At 40.6% G+C, this 20,741-nt stretch overlaps 1 protein-coding gene across 8 annotated transcripts in view; it reads left to right on the plus strand.

Annotated features, from left to right (window-relative positions):
• dmd (dystrophin) overlaps positions 1–20,741 on the plus strand; it is a 1,983,095-nt gene that overhangs the window by 1,865,792 nt on the left and 96,562 nt on the right. For 7 of the 8 annotated variants that reach the window (XM_060833515.1, XM_060833512.1, XM_060833514.1 and 4 more), the window contains 3 exons: positions 3,684–3,745; positions 10,322–10,396; positions 15,996–16,197. In XM_060833515.1, coding sequence (XP_060689498.1) covers positions 3,684–3,745; positions 10,322–10,396; positions 15,996–16,197 — 339 coding nt within the window. Of the gene's footprint in view, positions 1–2,234; positions 2,359–3,683; positions 3,746–10,321; positions 10,397–15,995; positions 16,198–20,741 lie in introns of those variants that run through there. The other variant, XM_060833519.1, reaches the window with a different exon arrangement.

Here is a 20,741-nt window from a genome sequence, read left to right on the forward strand (position 1 = left end):
ATGCCCACACAGTTGCCCTTTTCTAAGTATCAAGTACTTGCCTTAAATCCTTTCTTCTCCCTTTCAGAATGAATGCAAAATTCAATAATATTGTGGTCACTGTGATCTAGAGATGCCTTTACTCTGAGGGGATTAATTACTCAGCATGGTGTCAGGTCTGCTCCCTGGTTGGTTCCAGAATGTGCAACTTGAACAAATTATTTCAGAATTATTCTATGAACTCCTCAAAGAGGTTATTATAACCAAACTGATTTTTCCAATTTATATGATGTTTAAAATCACCCAGAATGATTGCTATTCCTTTCTGACAAGCACCCAATATATCTTCTTGTATACTTCTTCTTCCATTGTGGTTACTATTTGGAGGCCTGTAGACTTCTCCCATAATTCTACATCCTGATCATCCAAACTTGTCTGAAGGAAATAGTCACTAGTTGACAGTTTGAATGGAGCACTCCCTTGATTAATTTGGAAACAGGTGCCCTGACAAAATAATGGTGGCAGGCATGTCCTTGAAGCTGCAGGGGCAATTAAAAGACTTCCTGCTGCAGAAAAATAGCAAACAGCAGTAAAAGGTAAATAACTGAGAGAGCACTTCAACATTAAGTTGCCTCATCACCAAAAGAAACAAATAATAATTTGAAAATGCAACCAGGCCACTTTGGGGGATGATGGTCACTCTACAGAGCAGCGTTCAACACTCAGGCAGACAAAAGAGGACCTGGGGGCCTATCCTGGGACACTCACACCCGACCGTGCACTTGTTGCTGCCTCCAGTCATTTGGACAAGCCCTGTCATTGTTGGTAAAGCTGGAGACCAACCAAAACCAAATACAGGACTGAGCCTGAACTTAGTGGCATTATTGGCTGTGCTCCACAAGAGGGCAGGCAGGCAGACTTACTCGGCTCCAACTCCAAAGTGGCCACTGTCAGAAACTGTCTCAGGAAATTAGCACACCAGCCAGCACTGCTATTTTCAGGATTTGTCTACCTTCATGTACACCTTCATTAGGGCCTGAAAACTTATGCTGCATGATTTCGAATTTCTTTGAGAGTCGATTAACTGAAAATGCTGAGAGATCAATATTCTTACCTGGACATTCCTGCATATTTGCAGCCTGAAAAACCCTCCCTCCCGAGTGAAAATCGTAACATTCAATGCGGTTGTGAGTTTCCCAATTGGCTTTGAGGGGACAGACTGGTCTAAAGCCAGAGTTGTTCGACATTTTGGGAAATTTTAACTGGAAATCAAATCAACAGTCTTCTGACGTCTTGGATTCTAACTAGTGCTCACTCCTACAATCACCCTGTCTCTCAGCCCCAGAGTGTCGTCCGAACACACCCTTCTGATGATTGAAGTCATTCGAGTCCGTTTGCCGTGAGCCACCTTGTCCTGTACACAGGTCGGGATGTATTCGTCAGGTGTCCACCAGCTGCAGCCTTCCATGTCATTCACTGTAATTACTGCACAGATGTATTTTACCAAAACACTGAGCGAACAGACACCTGATGTAATCGTAGCTTTCACTGGCAAACAGGAGGGGGAAACTGGCAGCATTGAAGCTGCTGGCACGGCGTGCCTGGGGAAGCGATGGAATGGCACTGTGCGCTTTATTGCCATACACCCCTGACGTGACTCAATCGTCTCCGATCAGAGTCCAGCTCCGAGTGGAGTGAGAGCTTCAGACACTCGGCTCTTTGTTCATTCAAAGATCAATCAACTGACCGATAAGGGGATTCGGCTCCACTTCCCTTGCGTTTTGTAAAGGAGTTAGAATTTGGGGAGGGCAACTATGTGGGATCAGTGGGTTTTATTTGAAAGCAAGCACCAACACCCCACCAGCCCACACGGATTTGTGCTGTTGTAAATGATTTTCTTGTTTCTGGTGGGATGTGGGATTGAGCCGTTGCTGAAGCCCTGTGCTTTTTGTATGTGAAAGCAGTGCAAAGGTCTTTAAAACTGAGGACTGGGGGCGGGGGGCTGTCTGAACAGACCCTCAGCATTGCCCTGGTGCGGAAAATAAAGGACGGTCCGTTTCTCAACCGTTGTCCAGGGCCAGAGGGTGGGAATTATGTCTAATTCCGAGCTGCCATTCGTGTCCTCGACCCCCTTTCTCTTCAATCCAGCTCGACCTGCTGTGAAAAGCTGCAATTTCTGCGGGAGTTTCAGTGGGGAGGGGGAAGAGCGAGCGTGTATAAGCTCCTCCCTGCTCCCTCCTCCTCCTTGTCGGCTGTTCAGCACAGCAGCGATTCTCCAGCGGTGCTTTTTGTGTGTGTGTGGTGCGCTCCATTTCTTACCCACGGGCTGAGTGTTGTTCGGACTCACTGCTTCAGCATCATGAGGGAACAACTGACGGGGTAGGTAAAGCGCAAAAGTCGTCCCACTGCCCTGACTCGCGGTAACTTGGGAACGGTGTCGTTCCCCCCACCCCCCGGCTTCCCAGTGCAGGTATCCTGATAGTTTTCCCACTTCAGAATCGGTGGCAGGCTGGAGTGTGTTATACAGGTGTGTGTGTGTGTGAGAGAGAGAGAGAGAGAAGTTACAATCTGGGTTCTGCTGCAGGGTTTCACTTGAAAGTTCCTCTGACTCTTTGTAGCTTGTGAAGTGACAGGTGAGCAAGGGGTGGTGGGAGCCCTCCCGAGATTTCTCACCACTCCCCCCTCCGACTAAGGAAGCCGCCTCTCCAGCTGCTTTTGGTGCAGGATTAGTTAATGCCGCCTCGACCCGGCTTTGGTGGCTGCTGGAGCAGAAGAAAGCCGGAAAGGCCAACAAAAGAAGTTGTGAACTCTGTTGAGAGAGCCCAGTGAGCAAGGGTCGGGTGGAGGCAAGCTTCTGCGGACAGACGAACATGACCGTAAATGAACTCTGAATAAGAAATCACTTTCTGTTTTAACTGTTTGTTGCATTCCGCTACTAACAACCGGTGTGGACTAATCCAGCTGAAGTCGGCAGGTGACGACCTTGAGCAGCACTTTGTGTGTGTGTGTGTTCTGTGCTCTCGCCACCCTCACCTTCTCCGCACCCACCTTTTGTTTCCTGCCGCCTTCTCTTGATCAGACTAATGCTGTGATCATTTCAAGTGGATTTGAGAACACCCCCCCCCCCCCCCCCCCCCAGAAGTGCTGAGTCGACAGACCCTAGGAACGACTTCACACTGTGCACTGCCCCCGCTAGTTTACCATTAAAGAACCAGCTATTGAAAATGACAGCCGTGCAAAAGAACCAGACTTTCATCAGCCTTGGTTTCTGGCTGCCCATTTACTAGCTTGTGTAAATTGATAGTCATCACCTCCTTTCAAATGCTGAAAAAAAACTGCAATATTTGTTTAGGCCAAAGCAAATACCTGCAGCCTCCATGCTGGCTGCATACAAAGTGAGTTTCTGGGCCAGTAATTGGCAGAGAAGCTTGTTTTTTTATATATATTCAGTGATCCACTTGTCTTCCAAACTTATCCTGAGCTCCTTAGCGTATTTAGGAAGCTGCCAAAGTGAAAAGGAGCAAAGTCTACTGCTGTGCTTCTCTTCTTCTGAAGCTGCCCAGATTAGTTAATCGGCAATAAGAGAATGAAAAGGTCAAGCAGAAGAAATATTCGAATACTTCGCTCTCGTTATGTGAGAACACAGCTTTTATCTGCTCAGGTTCGGCTAATTCCAAATCCTTTTCTTTTCCTGTGTCTTTCAGCCACCAGACCCAGACTACCTGCTGGGATCATCCCAAGATGACAGAGCTGTATCAGTCACTAGGTGAGAAAGCCTTTCAGCATGCTGTGTTTTTTTTTAATTTTCACAATGTTTCACCACAATTTGTAATGACTTGCTTTGTTATGAAGAGGATGTATTTGTGAAAAGAGCCTGCAAGTATAGCTGGAGATGAACCATAATTTCAACTGCCCAGGAGTCAAGATCTAGCTGAAAGGATGAAAGTTTTTTAAAATAGAAAAGAAGGCATTCTAATCTCAATGCATTAGTTATGACTGACTGATTATTTCTACAATTTCACAGGAATTGTTTACCGTCTATTTTAGCAGCACAATTCAAAGCTTAAATTTTTATCAAATATAATCAATAGTTATGAAATGTTTTCTTGTGAAAGCTTATACATTGCAAAGCAGCAGTTCACACTTTGCATTGGAATGCAGGCTGCATGTGGTCAATTATTTGCAGCCCATATTTTTCTAGGTTTGCTTGAATTTTCCTTTTAGATCCTATGCCTTTATTTCCACGGGCCTCTGTTTACAGGCAATGTTGTGGTATGCAACCTTCATTCACATCTCTCACAGTGCTCTGCAGATTTCACTGGGAAAGTAGGAGAAAGTGAGGACTGCAGATGCTGGAGATCAGAGTCGAGAGTGTGGTGCTGGAAAAGCACAGCAGGTCAGGCAGCATCCGAAGAGCAGGAGAATAGTCATTTTGGGCAAAGGCCCTTCATCAGGAATCTTTTGGGCTTTGGCCCAAAATGTCAATTCTCCTGCTTCTTGGATGCTGCCTGACTGCTCTGCTTTCACTGAGAAAGTGTTAATACTTTACAGGGGTCATCAGAGAATTGGGGGGTGGGCGGGGGGGGGAAAGAAACATACCTGAAATATTGCTAATGCTGTTTACCATATTTAACTTGTGAATTGCATTAGCATTTTCTTTTAATACTGAATTAATGTTAACTTTTCATTGATTATTGTTCAGTCCTGTGAGCTGACTCTGATTTTGTTAGAATTTGTTTTGGCTGTGGTTAAAACAAGTTATATTTGGAGAATATGTGGTGGAGCAAACATACGTTGGAGCTGCCTTTGTTTGCCGTAATAACAAGATTCCATTGTCGATAGCTGGCACACGGCGTCCCCAAAATTATTTCTTAAATGTACAAGGTGGTCATATTTCTGGGAGCAGGAATAAAGACCCGTACAACATAGAAGCAATAAAAGTAACATTGTGTGCTTTCATTCATCACAAATGAAAAGATGAAATACAAGAAAATAAACATCTGCGGTCTTTGCAGTAAGGCTTTCTCCTGCAGAAATCTCATAGAAACAGATAATTGAGACGCCACCATAAGTCTTGAGCAGCACAGAGAATTTCTGCTCATACATGGTGTACACCCTTCTCATGTGCTAGTTTGGTTGACTTTTTCCCTCGTTAGACTATAATGTGTCACAGTACCAAACATTCTTGTTCATATACAATTAGCAGTATAATGAACATTGATTTCAAATAAAATGTTTCAATCTACATGATTAGAAAAATATAAACCTTTTTTTTCCTTTTTGAACCCAGTGTCATTATGGGGAACTCCTAATTTCCTATTGTTGCAAGTGTGTTATCCCATAGAGCATTAAAGATCTGTAGTCAACAGAAGATTACTGATGTGTTTATTTTCCACCAATATCTAGAGCACAGATCATTCTAAAACTAATGCTTCTCACTCTTTGCAAGCTAGTTGCTTAATTGTACACCACACATTTTATTCCAGTATGCAACAGGTATGCATTGTATTCTTCACCTTAGTGATATTTGTGTTCTATGTCATTTTAACTATTGAAAAGTTAAAATAAATTTCAATTGGATCTGCAAATGTGCTAGAAAAGTGAGATGTTGCTTTAACGTCAAGCTAAATTATGTCGAAAAACAGTACTTAATTCAGTCCAAATTCAAGACCTGGAGAATTGATAGCCTTGGTGAATTAGCAGACACAACTTGTCATTAAACCATAAAAAAAGAGTAAGTTTGAAAAATCCTGTGGCCTGCCAGCCCTAAAGACATTTAAGATGAATTGTACTTTATATTTTAAGTTGTGAAACTCATGAGACCTATGAACTGTGATTGATTTATTATGTAGCATGTAACATCTGTGAATAATATACTATCAGAGAGCCTATGCACGTGTGCACATGTTTGTAAAATGGGCATTTCTGGATAAGATTGCAATGGATTGCACAAAAAAATAAACTTTCATTGACTATGTGAGCATTTATGTATGAAATTTGACTAAAGTAAGATTTATCAATGTATACAGGTATAGTAAATAGGCAACATCCGTAAATCCTATGCTTCATCATTGATCAGTGCAACCCCCATAGTGACCACACACTAAAATCAGAAGGGAGCTGACGTGAGACAACAATAATAAACAGGACACAAGTATTTTCAGGATTCAATCTCATTCTGAAATTGACATGACAGATTATAAATGAAATTTGAGTTCAACCTTATTAGTTTCTGGTTATTCTTTATCATTCCCAGAATCTTACATTAGAACATTTGAAACCAGTGTCAAAGAGGTCTCATAGTATCTGCAAAAGTCATTCCACTGATATTTTACTCGAGTCACCATCTTGTTTGCTGCCTCAAATTAAATAACAGAAAGTGTTTGCAACAAAAACTTCCAGCTCGGCAAACAGAACCACAACAACGAGCACCTGAGCTACAAATCTTCGCACAAACCTTGAACACTTACGGGTGAGAGACGCTGAGACAAGCCAGGAAATGGGAATCCTGCGCTAACCGCCTAAGCGCCACAAATGAACAACTCCGGTTTCTACACGAATGCCGTAAGAATCAAATCCTTCCACAATGTGTCAGGTACAGACCACCAGTCAATAATCCACAAGCCAGGGAAACAGCCAAGCAGAACGGATTCAGGATGATCCAGGTAATGATCACAGACGCTCACAACCGACTGCACAAATACAAACAAGAAATTGCGCGCCAAAAGTCGTTAATTTCAAAAACCACTAATCATGAATGGACCGGACCATAGAACAGGCTGTCACTATAGGACAGAACAGGACAACACACCGCAAAAAAACGGCAGTAAAAGAAAAAATGGCCAAACTAACACACAAAAAAGAGGACACTACAACACACACCTGGGTTAAAAATCTCTCCCACAGACAGCTCACAGACATGGAAAGAACTATACTGGCCAAGGGACTCAACTACAACCACAGGGATGCCAAGACAGCAGACTTCCTAGCAGCACTAGAATGCACACTCAGGAACAATGGACTGACAGAAGAGACACAACAAACAGTGAGACAAACGCTCGTACCTATGATGATAAGAAAAAGACAAACACATGACCTCAACACCAAGGAGAGGGAAGCACTGAAAGCACTAAGGAACGATAAGAACATAATCATACTACCAGCAGATAAAGGCAGAATGACGGTCATCCTAGATAAATCAGATTACATCAAAAAAGCACAACAACTACTCGCAGATCCCAAATGAAGGATTCTGACCCCACACCACAACTCACCAATAGAATAAATAGCACACTAAAGAATCTACCAAAAAACGGACAGATAACCAAAGCTGACCTACAAAGAATGAAACCCCCAGATTCTATGGACTACCCAAAGTACACAAACCAGACATCCCACTCAGACCCATAGTATCACTACCAGGGGCACCAGCATACAAACTGGCCAAAGAACTACAACAGAAACTGAAACACCTGGTCAGCGGATCCAAACACTCCATACAATCAACACAGGAATTCTTGGACGTCATCAGGAATACACACATAGACATAGAAGAAACCATGATTTCATTCGACGTGACGGCACTGTTCACTTCGATTGACAAAACCCTAGCCAGAGAAACAATAGCCAACCTACTGGACATACAGAACAGAAAACAGGAGGTGGAACCTATCAACAAAGACGGCATATTTAAACTACTGGACTTGTGCCTCACTACACACTTTACATTCAACAATCAGATATACGAACAAATCAACGGAACACCCATGGGATCACCAATCTCGGGACTCATAGCAGAGGCAGTTATGCAAAGGTTAGAACAAACAGCCCTACCACAAATTCAACCCAAACTCTAGGTCAGATATGTCGATGACACGTTCGTAATCATCAAAAACACGGAAATAGAAAAAACACACCGGATCATCAACGCCACACTCCCAGGAATCCAATTCACGAGAGAAGAAGAAAAGGATAGCCAACTCCCATTCCTAGACGTGATAGTACAGAGAACACCGAACGGAGAATTCACCACAAGGGTACACAGGAAAACAACACACACAGACCAAGTCCTAAACTATGAAAGTAATCACCCCAACACACACAAATGAAGCTGCATCAGGACACTATTCAAAAGAGCCACAACACACTGCAGTACACCAGAACTGCAAAAAGAGGAAGAGGAACACCTATACAAGGTATTCGCCAAAAACGGATACCCGCGCAACTTTATCAACAAATGCCTAAGAGACAGACCACGGAACGAGGACATGCCACAACCAAAAGGACTAGCCACACTACCATACATCAGGAGCGTTTCAGAACTGACAGCCAGACTACTGCGACCCTTAGGACTCATAACGGCACACAAACCAACAGCCACGCTCAGACAACAACTCACTAGAACAAAGGACCCGATACCCAACATGAGCAAAACTAATGTAGTTTACAAAATACCATGCAAGGACTGCACAAAACACTATATAGGACAAACAGGAAGACAGCTAACAATCCGCATACATGAACATCAACTAGCCACGAAACGACACGACCAGCTATCCCTAGTAGCCACACACGCAGACAACAAGCAACATGAATTCGACTGGGAAAACACTACTGTCATAGGGCAAGCCAGACAGAGAACAGCCAGGGAATTCCTAGAGGCATGGCATTCATCCACAAACTCCATCAACAAACACATCGACCTGGACCCAATATACCAACCACTACAGCGGACAGCTGAAACTGACACCCGGAAGCGGCAAGGACAGACCACTATAAATACCGGAAGAAACATCAAAGAAGCGCTTCGCAGGAGGCTCCAGAGCACTGATGATGTCGCCTAGCCAGGGGACGAAACGTTTGCAACAAAAACTTCCAGCTCGGCGAACAGAACCACAACAACGAGCACCCGAGCTACAAATCTTCGCACAAACCTTGAACAGAAAGTGTCTTAAAAGCAAGTTTATGAAATGTTAACATAGACATCAACAATGTCATGAATATGGAGGTTTTTGTTTTGAATTTGTGCAGATTTCATCCTCTAAAGTTTGGATCATAAAATGCAAGAGCACAAGTTAGCCATTTAGTGCATCAAGCCTATTTTACTATGCAATGAGTTCACGACTGATTTTTAACTCAGTTTTTCCTATCTTGTCCCCTCAATCATTAATGCCCTTACTGATTAAAGTCTGTCTCACTTAGAATTGAATATACTTAATAACTCAGCAATTGCAGAGCACTGCATTTAAAATAAAAAGCAGAATCTCCATGTCTGAGAGAAGAAATTCCTTTTCATCTGTGTCTTAAGTATGCTACCCTTTCCTCTGAGATTATGCAGCCTGCTCCTAGACTGTTCCACAAGGAGAAACAACCACCGTATATCTACCCTCTTAAACTTCCTAAGAATCCTATGTTTCAATAATTCAACTCTTATTCTTCTAAACTCCAAACCTGAAAAACAGATTCAACCTTTCCCAATAAAAAAATCCCTTTATACCCAGGATCAACATAGTGGACCATTTCTGGACTGCCTCAATGCCAGTTTATTTTTCTTTCATTAGATAAGCGGACAAAAATGTTGACAGTATTTTTGATGTGGACTAACTGGTTCTTTATATAGATTTAATAAGCAACCCTATGTTTTGTATTCAATCCATTTAAAATAAAGACCAACAGACTTTTAGACTTACCTATTACTCGTTGACCTTGGATGCTAGCTTATGACGATTCATTTACAAGGATCTCCAAATCTCTCTGTGCTGCAGCTATCTGCAGTGCTTCTTAGTTCATGTTCCACTCTTCAGCCTGGCAAAGAGCATTGCCTAAATCTTTCCTAATATATTCCATCTGCTAAGTCTCTGCCCACTCATTTAACTCCACATTTAACTGCCCCTGAATTATCCATATCTCTGCAGACTGTTTGTGTCATCCTTAGCACTTGCCTTTCCATCTATTTTAATATATTCTGCAAAATTGGTGATTGTAGATTTACTGCCTTGTCAAAGTCATTAATAGATGTTGTAAATAATTGTGGCCCCATTACTGATGCCTGTGACACACCAGGAGATGCAGATTGTCATGCTGAAAGTGAAACCTTCTTCTCAGTTCTCTCTTCTATTAGTTTCCCAATCATTTATCCATGTTTATAACACGTTCCATCACCATGAGTGCTTAACGTATTAAGAAATGTGTTTGTCAAACTATCGTTGTTATAAAATGTGCATGTGATATTGAAAGTGATGAATATTTTGTGCTAAAATCCATACCTACTGGAAAAGTTTAGAATGATGAAGAGTCACTTCTGAGGTACACTGCTGAGAATGTTTGTTTTTTTTTAATGCAGCCGACCTAAATAATGTAAGGTTTTCTGCGTACAGAACAGCCATGAAGCTACGAAGACTGCAGAAAGCACTTTGCCGTAAGCATTGTCTTCTCCTCATACTGCTCTTTGCCAAGAAATAGTTTATTTACCACTTCAAACTGTTCCCTTACTATGAGGTCATGACTGATTTGTGACTGAACCTCGTGTTTCGATTTTTGCCCATTATTCTTTTCATGTATTTGGTTTATAATGAATCTGTTGATTTCAGATTAAATTTAACGATTGACAACCATTAGTGGAGGAGTTCCAAACTTTACTTACCCTTTACCAACTTCACTTCTGAGAAGTTGAATTTGTAGTCATGTCATGTAACCCTAGATTTCCTAACCAGTAGAGATATTTTCCTTCTCTCAAACTTATCATTCCTTCTTAATTTCTTGTAAACTGTGATAAGCTTACCCTATAACATTCTAAATTCCAAGGAATGCAATTCTAGTTTCTGTAATCTCTCTTTACAATTTAACCTTTGGAGTACATGTATCGTTCTGCTCATTCTTTACAGCCCTCCATTCATGAACGATATATTGTTCCTAGTGCATTATGTTAACAACTGTTCACAAATCTCCAGTCTAGTCTAACCAGGGTTTTGTATAGTGGGAACTTGAGTCATAGAGATGTACAGCATGGAAACAATCTTCAGTCCAACTCGTCCATGTCAACCAGATATACTAAATTAATCTAGTCCCATTTGCGAGCATGTGGCCCATATCCCTCTAAACCCTTCCTATTCATATTCCCATCCATATGCCTTTTAAATGTTGTAATTGTACCAGCCTCCACTACTTTCTCTGGCAACTCATTCCATACACGAACCACCCTCTGCATGAAAAAGTTGCCCCTTAGGCCCCTTTTAAATCTTTACCCTCTCACCTTCAACTTATGTCCTCTAGTTTTGGACTCACCCACCCCAGGGAAAAGACCTTGTCTATTCCCCATATCCACCCTCATGATTTTATAAACCTCTATAATGTCACCCCTCAGCCCCTGACACTCCACCGAAATTAACCCCAGTCTATTCAGCCGCCTTCAATAGCTCAACTCTCCAACTCGGTCAACATCCTTGTAAATACTTTCTGAACTTTTTCACGTTTCACAGCATCCTTCCAAAAGGAGGGAAACCAAAACTGTACACAGTTTTCCAAAAGTGGCCTAACCAATGTCTTGTACAGCTGCAACATTACCTCCCAATTCCTATACTCCATGCACTGACCAATAAAGGGAAGCATACTAACTGCTGCCTTCACTATCCTCTCTATCTGGGACTCCACTTCCAAGAAGCAATGAATCTGGAAGCCAAGATCTTTGTTCAGCAACGCTCCTGGCGACTTTTAATATTCACCAGCTTTGCAATTAACAAGTCATGTTCTGTGTGATTTTCCCAGCAGATGCTTTTATGTGGCCAGATTGTTAGCCTTACTCAGTCCATATCAGGTAAATGGGCTACAATGGTTGGTGGGAATGTCACTACTCTGATTGCCAGTCCAGGATGTAAAGAAGCCCTGTTGTCAAGTCTAAAACATATGGGAGAGGGAATACGATATTAGCTTCCTTCTAACACTGGTATCCTGTTGGATTTCAGTCCATCATCCAGAGACTGAAATCCTTATTCCCGCACCCTAAGGCTGTCTGGAGGAAAGTGTGAATTCCCTGTTGTCCTACTCCGAAGATGGCACGTTGGTTCAGTGGTTTGCACTGCTGCCTCACAAGGGATCTGGGTTTGATTCTAGCATTGGAATAGGGTTAGGGTGGAGACCAGGTGTGGCGGGGATGCTGTTTGGAGAATTGGTACAGACTCAATTGTCCTAACGGCTTCTTGCTGCACTGTGATTCTGTGATTTTATGAAAGTTACTGCTGAACAAAGAATCCTACGCAGTCTGTAATTTCCTGTTTTCTCCCTCCCAGTAGCTTAAAAATAGTAGGGTTATGCTTACAACACTCCACTGTGGCAGAACTGGCCCAGAATTCATGGAACTTTGAAAGATGGCTAGCAACGCATTTACTATTTTCATAGCCATCTCCTTTAAACTCTCCTGGATCAGGCCATGGGAATTTATGAGCAGTGCAATCCACTGAGCTCCGTGCTGCCATCTGAGTAGGATAATAAGGAAATTCATACTTTCCTCCAGACAGCCTTAGGATACAGGAACAAGGATTTCAGTCTCTGGATGCAGAGTTGATATCCAGCAGCATGTCTGTGTTAGAAGGAAACTAATCTCTTGCTCTGTCCCTCATCGATATCACCAGCACCACTTTTTTAAATCTAATACAAATTTCCTTCAATTCCTCTTTCTCATTTGGCTCCCCATTTTTTCTGGGTTTCTAATTAGCACTCCATCATCAATCACTACGTTGTGAATCAGGCTCAAGGATTTTTTTGTTAAATGTGGACAAAACAGTTGCATTTTCTTGTGTTGATAGTTTTTTGTTAATCACAAATTTGTTCAACTTGTGATCTGCACAAGTATTGATTCCATTTTCTCAACTTAAATGCAACAATTATTTGTTTATAAAGCTTCAAAATGTTTTGAATGTGTTAGTGTGTTTTACAGGAGTTCAGCACCAGTTTTGCTAACCACTGTTTGGTTTGAATGAGGTCAGTATCAGGGGTACAATTTTTTTAACCTTGCCAATCTTCTCATCCCCATCCCCCTCCTGAGTGTATTCACTTGTTGCTGGGGAACAGTTGTGTGGAGACTGGTTGTCCTCCATTACCTTGAAGTGATCATTATTCATAAGCCTCTAATTCGGCAATCCAGTTTCAACATGTTCAGGATTACTCCACAGTGTGATGTGGATGACATCATTGCCAGAAGAACTTCTAAGTACCTGTTTGTAGCAGGAGAGTTTAGTGGCATTCTTGGGATTAAAAAGTTTTATGCAAAACCTTTATTGATAATACATGAAGTTGATGAAAGTATCAAGCAGAAAGATATCTCTGTATAATCTGTATGTTACAGTTTTTATCATGGAAGTGAGATAATTGTCTTACCTCAAGCATCAAGTCCCACAGTGGATTCTGAACATGAATGTGAATGAAACAGCAGGTTACAAGCACCAATCCATGAAATGCGAGCATTTAGGAGCATGCTTCACTTCGGTAGTAATGAAAAAATTCACCACAAGCTATAAAATAATGCATACAGTGCTGTTACTCCTTTCCTTGCCCCTTATTTATGAAAATGTCCTTTTATGTTTATATTTTTTTGGGAGTGCATAAATGATGCAAAAATTGTTGCAGAATCTTCAGAACACAACATTAGCATCCAAGTTCTTTCTGATATTAAAAGCTTCAGGCCAATTCAAAGTTAATGTTTTACATATTTTTATTGATCAATTTACCAAATAGATGTCATGTCAGTTTGGGTTGCATCTGTTTTGTCAAATCATTGCGAATGTCTTTCCAAAATTTGATCCATTTAGACTGAGGCTTTGTTTCTAATTAAACTACATCAAACCTGCTTGAAGGAATGAATTAGTTGTCATTGATTATTTAACTCTAGGGGATCTCACTATCACTTGTTTGCCCATCGATACAAGTGTTGTGATGCTGATCGTACATTTCCAAGTCCACAAATAAACTAACCTTAGGAGAATAGTGTTTTCAATTCCTTACAGGAGCTATTGTAACAAATGGTTTACTTGTTTGTTGATACCTGACCAGGCCCTCAACTTGATATAGTTGAATTTGTATTTGGCTGCAAATTCATGTAGTTGAACTTCTGTAAAGGTAGCTCAACTAATTAAATAAGAATGAGTTTCACTTGAAGTAGATTGCTCCTAAATTATATTTATTAAAGGTACACAAAAGAACCAATGTATTGGCAACAAACTGTACATTAGAATGACTTTTGCAAAGGCTAGCTCTTGACTTATGTGCATTGGGGGAACATGGATCATTTGGTTATTGTGGTGTGACATGCATTATCAGAGCAAGACTTACAGCTCAGTCATGATCACTTTTACTGCGCAACAGTATTGCTCTGTCATTTTATTCATACTTGTGAGTTAAATATATGCTGCTACTTTTTCGAGTCATTTTAAAACTCGTTGTTCTTGCAAGCTTGTATGGGGCTTCAGCAATTTTTTAAAAAAAAAACTGTATTCTTTATTGTACCCCTGAATTGTTTGTCAGGTTTGTTCAGAAGGACAAACCTTCTGCTTTTTTAAAGCAGCATGTGTCTTGTTTTGTGTTGAGAATCAGCAGTTGGTTCATATAATAGAGTGCAGTTAGAGTCCATTCAGCTCATCTTGTTGGTGCTGGCCCTTGAAAGAGGTGTTCAACTACTTGCACTCCATATTCTTTCCCCATGCCCCTGCAGATTATTTCAATCCAGATTTTAATCCAATTACCATTTGAAAGACAAATTGAACTAGTTTCCCCTTCCCTTTCAGCTGCGTTAGAGGAGTAAAGCTGTCAGATTTTATTAGATGAGAAGTCAAGGGCTATAATTTTCTAGATTTGACCATTGCCTGTCCACCCAGTAACGGTATAGCACAGTTCAGACCTGATGAGGTTGTTGTCTGGCATTGTCATGTCCTCCCAACCCGTTCCAACCCTTGCTCCACACCCAAACGCAACCAAGCACATACTTGTGCTCAAATTATGGTATAACTCTGCACTTGATGTTTTATGTATCTGGATCATGGTAGAATTGAGTTGCGGATGTTTGCAGTGAACAGTGTATTAGAGCCATCAGGGGATGCAGTCTTCCAGTTACGAAGGTAGGAGGCAGTAGGTGTGTTGTATAAATCTTGATTTGCGTGTTCTCCTAGGAACTGGCTTCAGATTGTGCAGGCAGGAATGGACAATACTCAGTGTGTTCGTTGGGAATCCGTTACACAGTTTGCTGCTCTTAAGTTCTTCCTGTTGAAGTACAACCTTTTGGAAAGCTTACATAGTTTGGGCTAAAAGATCGATAGCTTGGGACCAAAAGCATGACCAATCAATCCCATCATTATTCATGTGTACGATTTGCAAGCCAGCTGAAATGATTTGTAGATCCTTCATCAGAATACGGTGGCGGCAATAAATTAGTGACAGCAGGAGCACAAATTCCAAATAAATACACCATAAGTTTCAAACAGAGTGAATATCCAATCTGTTGTATTGGAGAAATGTACACTTTGATGTGAGCATTGGAGGCCAACGCTGAGGATTGATCAGATCATAGAATTTCACACCTTGCAGATAGAGTGCAATTTTGTTCCTTATATCCGTAGTTTGAATCTGTGACTGAGTTTTATTGCTGAATTTCATGGCCAGTATTTGCAGTGGAATTTTGATGCTGGTGTTCACAGCTTGTATTTGCATTAAATCTTTGCTCTCAACTTTTACAGTACAGTCATAGATAGTAGATTTTATGTTGCTCAAGTGAAGAAAAGGTTTCTGTGCTGATGCTTCTGCTCCATCCTCAAGCATTATTGTTTTATTGAGGAATAAATTATTTCCGATTGACAATATTGAAATTATTCAGAATAATTTTATTTGTCCCATCATATATTGCAGTGCAGACACACACGATAATTTGCAGCGAAGTGATGCCGTCTCACTGATTTGGTCTTTGGAAATGCTGTCAAGTAATTGTTCAGAGATTCAAACATAATTTTAATAAGTGTTTTTCTATTTCTCTATAGTGGATCTTCTCTCTCTGCCAAGTGCTTGTGAGGCTTTTGACCAGCACAACCTCAAGCAAAATGATCAACTAATGGATATTTTGGAGATAATTAACTGCCTGACTTCAATCTATGATCGACTGGAACAAGAACACAGTAACCTTGTCAATGTGCCTCTCTGCGTGGACATGTGTCTTAATTGGCTCCTCAATGTTTATGACACGTATGTTTCTTTGAACAGTGTAATGAACTCAAACAGAACCAATACAAAAAGAAAGGGTGTTGGAAGGAGGGTTATGATTGGAGATAGGTAGGGTGACTACAAAACTGCTTGATTTATTTCTGGCAAACATCCCTGACAAAAGTTGCTATGTTGACTCCAAGGCATCTGTTGATGTGACGTATGTGGACTTCCAAAAGGCATCATGTATATAGTAAAACGCAGTAGATCTGAACGGAGGTAATAGCTCATAGAATAAAAGGGACAGTTGCAATGTGGATACAGAATTGGCTAAGGAATTGTCAAGATAGAGTCATAATTAAGGAATATTTTTCCAGCTGGAGAAAAGTTTGCAGTCATGGTCCCCAGGAACTAGGTAAAAACAATGATTGCAGATGCTGGAAACCAGATTCTGGATTACTGGTGCTGGAAGAGCACACAGTTCAGACAGCATCTGAGGAGCAGTAACATCGACATTTCGGGCAAAAGCCCTTCATCAGGAACGAGTATTGGGACCCTTGCCTTTCCTGATATGTTTTAATGATTTCGATCTTGGATTGCAGGGGACAATTTAGAAGCTTGCAGATCACGTGAAACTTTGTAAATTCAGAGAATAGAACTTTTCAAAGGGCATTGTCAGGTATGAAATGGGCAGTAGGTCAATGCAAAGAAGTGTAACATAATATGTTATGGTGTAAAGAACATGAAGAGACCATGCAACATAAGGGGTACTATTAAGAGTCGGCAGGAGCAGAGAGAAGTGCTTTTATATGTGCAAAGATCATTAAAGGTGGCAGGACAGGTAGAGAATGGTATTAAAGTATGAAGTCTTTTCAGCTTCATCAATTAGAGTCTAAAAGCAGGGATATTATGCTGAACCTTTAATAATAAACTAGTTAGACCACACTTGGAGTATTGTGTACAGTTTTGGGTGTTATACTGTAGTAATGATACGAAAGCATTCGAGAGTGTGCAGAAGAGATTTATGAGAATAACATCAGGGATGAGACATTTCAGTTAAGAAACTGTATTGAAAATGTCAGGACTGTTTTCCTTGGAGAGGAAATGGGTAAGAAGGAGATTTAATAGAAGTATTCAAAATCCTGAGGGGTCTGGACAGAGTAAATAGAGACAATTTATTCTTGCTTATAAATGTATCAATTTTACAAAAGAAGCAAATGAGAGATGAGCAAAAACTTTTCTCGAATGGCTCGATGTGGAATCCACTGGTTGGAATTATAATGGAGGCATGTTCATTTGGAATACAGATGGAACATGGAGAACTAGGGTGGTGGTGGCGGGTTGATTTTCAGACTGGAGGCCTATAACCAGTGGTGTGTCACAAGGATCGATGCAGGATCCAGTGGCTTTTTGTCATTTATTTGGATGTGAAATAGGAGGTATAGCTAGTAAGTTTGCAGATGATACCAAAATTGGAGGTGTGGTGTACGGTAAAGAAGGTTATGTCAGCATAATCTGACCTTGATCAGATGGCCCAATGGGCTGAGGAGTGGCAGTTGGAGTTTAATTTAGGTAAATGTGAGGTGCTGCAATTTGGGAAGGCAAATCAGGGTGGACTTATGCACTTAGTGGTAAGATTCTGGGGAGTGTTGCTGAGCAAAGAGACCTTGGAGTGCAGGTTCATTGTTCCTTGAAAGTGGAGTCCCAGGCACATAGTATAGTGAAGAAAACATTGGTATGCTTACCTTCATTGGTCAGTGCATTGAGCATGGGAGGTCATGTTGCAACTGTACAGGACATTGGTTAGGCCACTTTTGGAATACTGTGTGCAATTCTGGTCTCCCTGCTATCAGAAGGATGTTGTGAAACTAGAAAGGGTTCAGAAAAGGTTTACAAGGATGTTGTCAGGGTTGGAGGGTTTGAGCTATAGGCTAAATAGGCTGGGGCTATTTTCCTTGGAGCATTGGAGGCTGAGGGATGACCTTACAGAGGTTTACAAAATCATGAGAGGTGTGGATGAGATAAAAAACCAGGTCTTTTCCTTGGGGGCAGGGAAGTCCAAAACTAGAGGGCAGAGGTTTAAGGTGAGAAGATAAAGATTTCAAAGGAACCTAAGGAGTAGCTTTTTCACACAGAGTATGGTGTGTGTATGGAATGGTCTGCCAGAGGGTGGTGGATGCAGATACAGTTACAACATTTAAAAGGCATCTGGATGGGATTATGAATAGGATGGCTTTAGATGGATATAGGCCAAATGCTGGCAAATGGGACTAGGTTAATTTAGGATATCTGGTTGGTATAGGTGAGTTGGACTGAAGGGTTTGCAATACATCTCTGACTCTATTTAAGGCATTTAACAGTATATTAGATGATTACTTAAATAAAACCAATGTAAGAGTTACAGGGAAAAAAAACTGGAGATTGGCACTAAACCAAAATGCTCTCAGAGTGATTGCAGACAAAATGGCTTTTTGCACTGAAATAGTTTTGTGATTCTGTATCTTTTAAAGATTCAGTGGCAGCTTTCGTTCCTACCTGAACAATATTACATTTAACAATAATAAAGACCTACAAAATATTATTGAGTAAAACTCAGCCCAATGAGGCAACATCTAATGCCCTGGCGATACCTCAACAATTTTTGACAACCAGAAATAGGCTGTTGGGTTGCTCACTCTTCCACTTGAAGGTGCTGACTCTGATGAAAAAGTCAGCGATGTATTAGACGAAGTGGGAGAAACGTTATTGAGGTATATGGAATATAGACTATTATGTGGAGTTAGGTCACAGGTCAGCCATGATCTCATTCTGTAGCAGACTGGACTTGTGGGGCTAATTAGTATGTACCTATTACAATATCCCCAAATAAAGACTTCTTGGAGATAACGGAATGAAAAGTACAATTTGAAGATTCACATTCAGTCACTTAAAGTAGAATTTTTATTACTTTATTATTTTCAGTGTATTTTGATATAAACCCTGCTCATCCCTGCAATCGAAACAATGAACAGTGTGTTTTCACAGCGTGACAGATCATGGACACTGAGCATAAGTTAAGGAATCATTCATAATTTTGAGATATATAATTAATACACAGTTATTGCTGAATGAAATAAGTTTATTTGTGGCCATTACTTAACCTGTGAATGTAATTCGATGTCAACAGTATGAAAATACATCCTCACACTTCTTGTTTTTAAGAGCTGGGGAGTACATGGAGAAAGAAATTTTTAGAACAGCAGTTTTACAGAGCAGTGTGGTTTATAATCTCTGGCACAAGCCATGGCTTCTACTGCTCATAGCTGAAAAGCACAGTGTTAAGTGTAACGGTTTGCAGCAGCCATGTTCCTTTAAATGAAAAGCAAAATAATCAGAGAAAGAACAGTGGGATGGTGGTTTTCAATCTCGGTGTAAATTCAGAATTTGTTGTGTGGTTGTATCCATTTCGCGAGTTGATTGCCTACCCAGAAGTCCTTATAATGGAGACACTGCATTCTGAGGGAGTGAGGAAACAATAAATATTGACAGTACATTATATACTTGGCTGAGATACTGGCAATACCCACACAGTTATAAATTCAGATTTATCTCCAGTGTGCAGATGGTTTCATTGCATACTTCTTTGTTGCAAATTGTCATTGCAGGCCATAATAACCGTATTGAGATGGTTTGCCCAAAGCTGAGCTCTGCGAAAATAAGGTAGCCTGGAGTTGAACATTTCCGGATCCAGTCTGAATTAATCACTTGCAAACCTAAATTAAACTTTAAAACTTTGGAAACTATTTCACTTCTCTTCACTTTCAAATTTAGCATCCTAAATTATTTATTCCTCCTGTACTTTCCTCATGCAGGGCATACTCGAGATTGAACATTTTGCTTTCAAGGTGCATGGGGCTCACACCAGGCAACGGATGTAGTTAAGGGCTAAATATGTTGTCAGTCCATGTGCATTTTGTAACTTCTCAGATTTTGAATTCTTATTTGACCTGTAGAAAATCTAAAAACAGGATTGTAACGTTGATTCAGTACTGCATTGAATATTGGTAGATATTAACACAGTTTTAACCTGACCACTCCAGCCAAGATGTATGAAGTTATTGGAGTGAATATTGGCCAAGGTTAAAAATAAAAGATACACTTAATCTGATGGCTTTCCTCTCCACAGAATTAGGTTAAAATAATCTTGCTTTTTTTATACCTTATCATTTGCACATTGAGAAAAAGAAGAAGGCATTATCTTTCATGAAAAAAATTGCAAAACTTAAGTATCTTGTTTATACATATGACATTGCAACATTTATTGGTTCATGCTATCATTGTAATGAAGATTTGAAGCCCAATTGTTCTGGCTGTTCTCTTACATAAGCACTCTTTAGTGAAGATAATCGTCTTTTAAATCTTGCAAAGGTTGGAGTTTATAAAGCTGAATGGTTCGAACTCATCAATGGTGTTTGACTAATTTTCAGTACTTCAGTTAAGTGCAAAGAGCAAAAATTAGTTGTTAGTCATTGGTGCTTGTAGATACATACACATGGATATGTAATAGATATTTATGCAGACTATGAAGGTGGTGATACAAGCAAGTT

The sequence above is a fragment of the Hemiscyllium ocellatum genome, chromosome 12 (assembly GCF_020745735.1).
Source record: "Hemiscyllium ocellatum isolate sHemOce1 chromosome 12, sHemOce1.pat.X.cur, whole genome shotgun sequence".
Lineage (NCBI taxonomy): Eukaryota > Metazoa > Chordata > Chondrichthyes > Orectolobiformes > Hemiscylliidae > Hemiscyllium > Hemiscyllium ocellatum.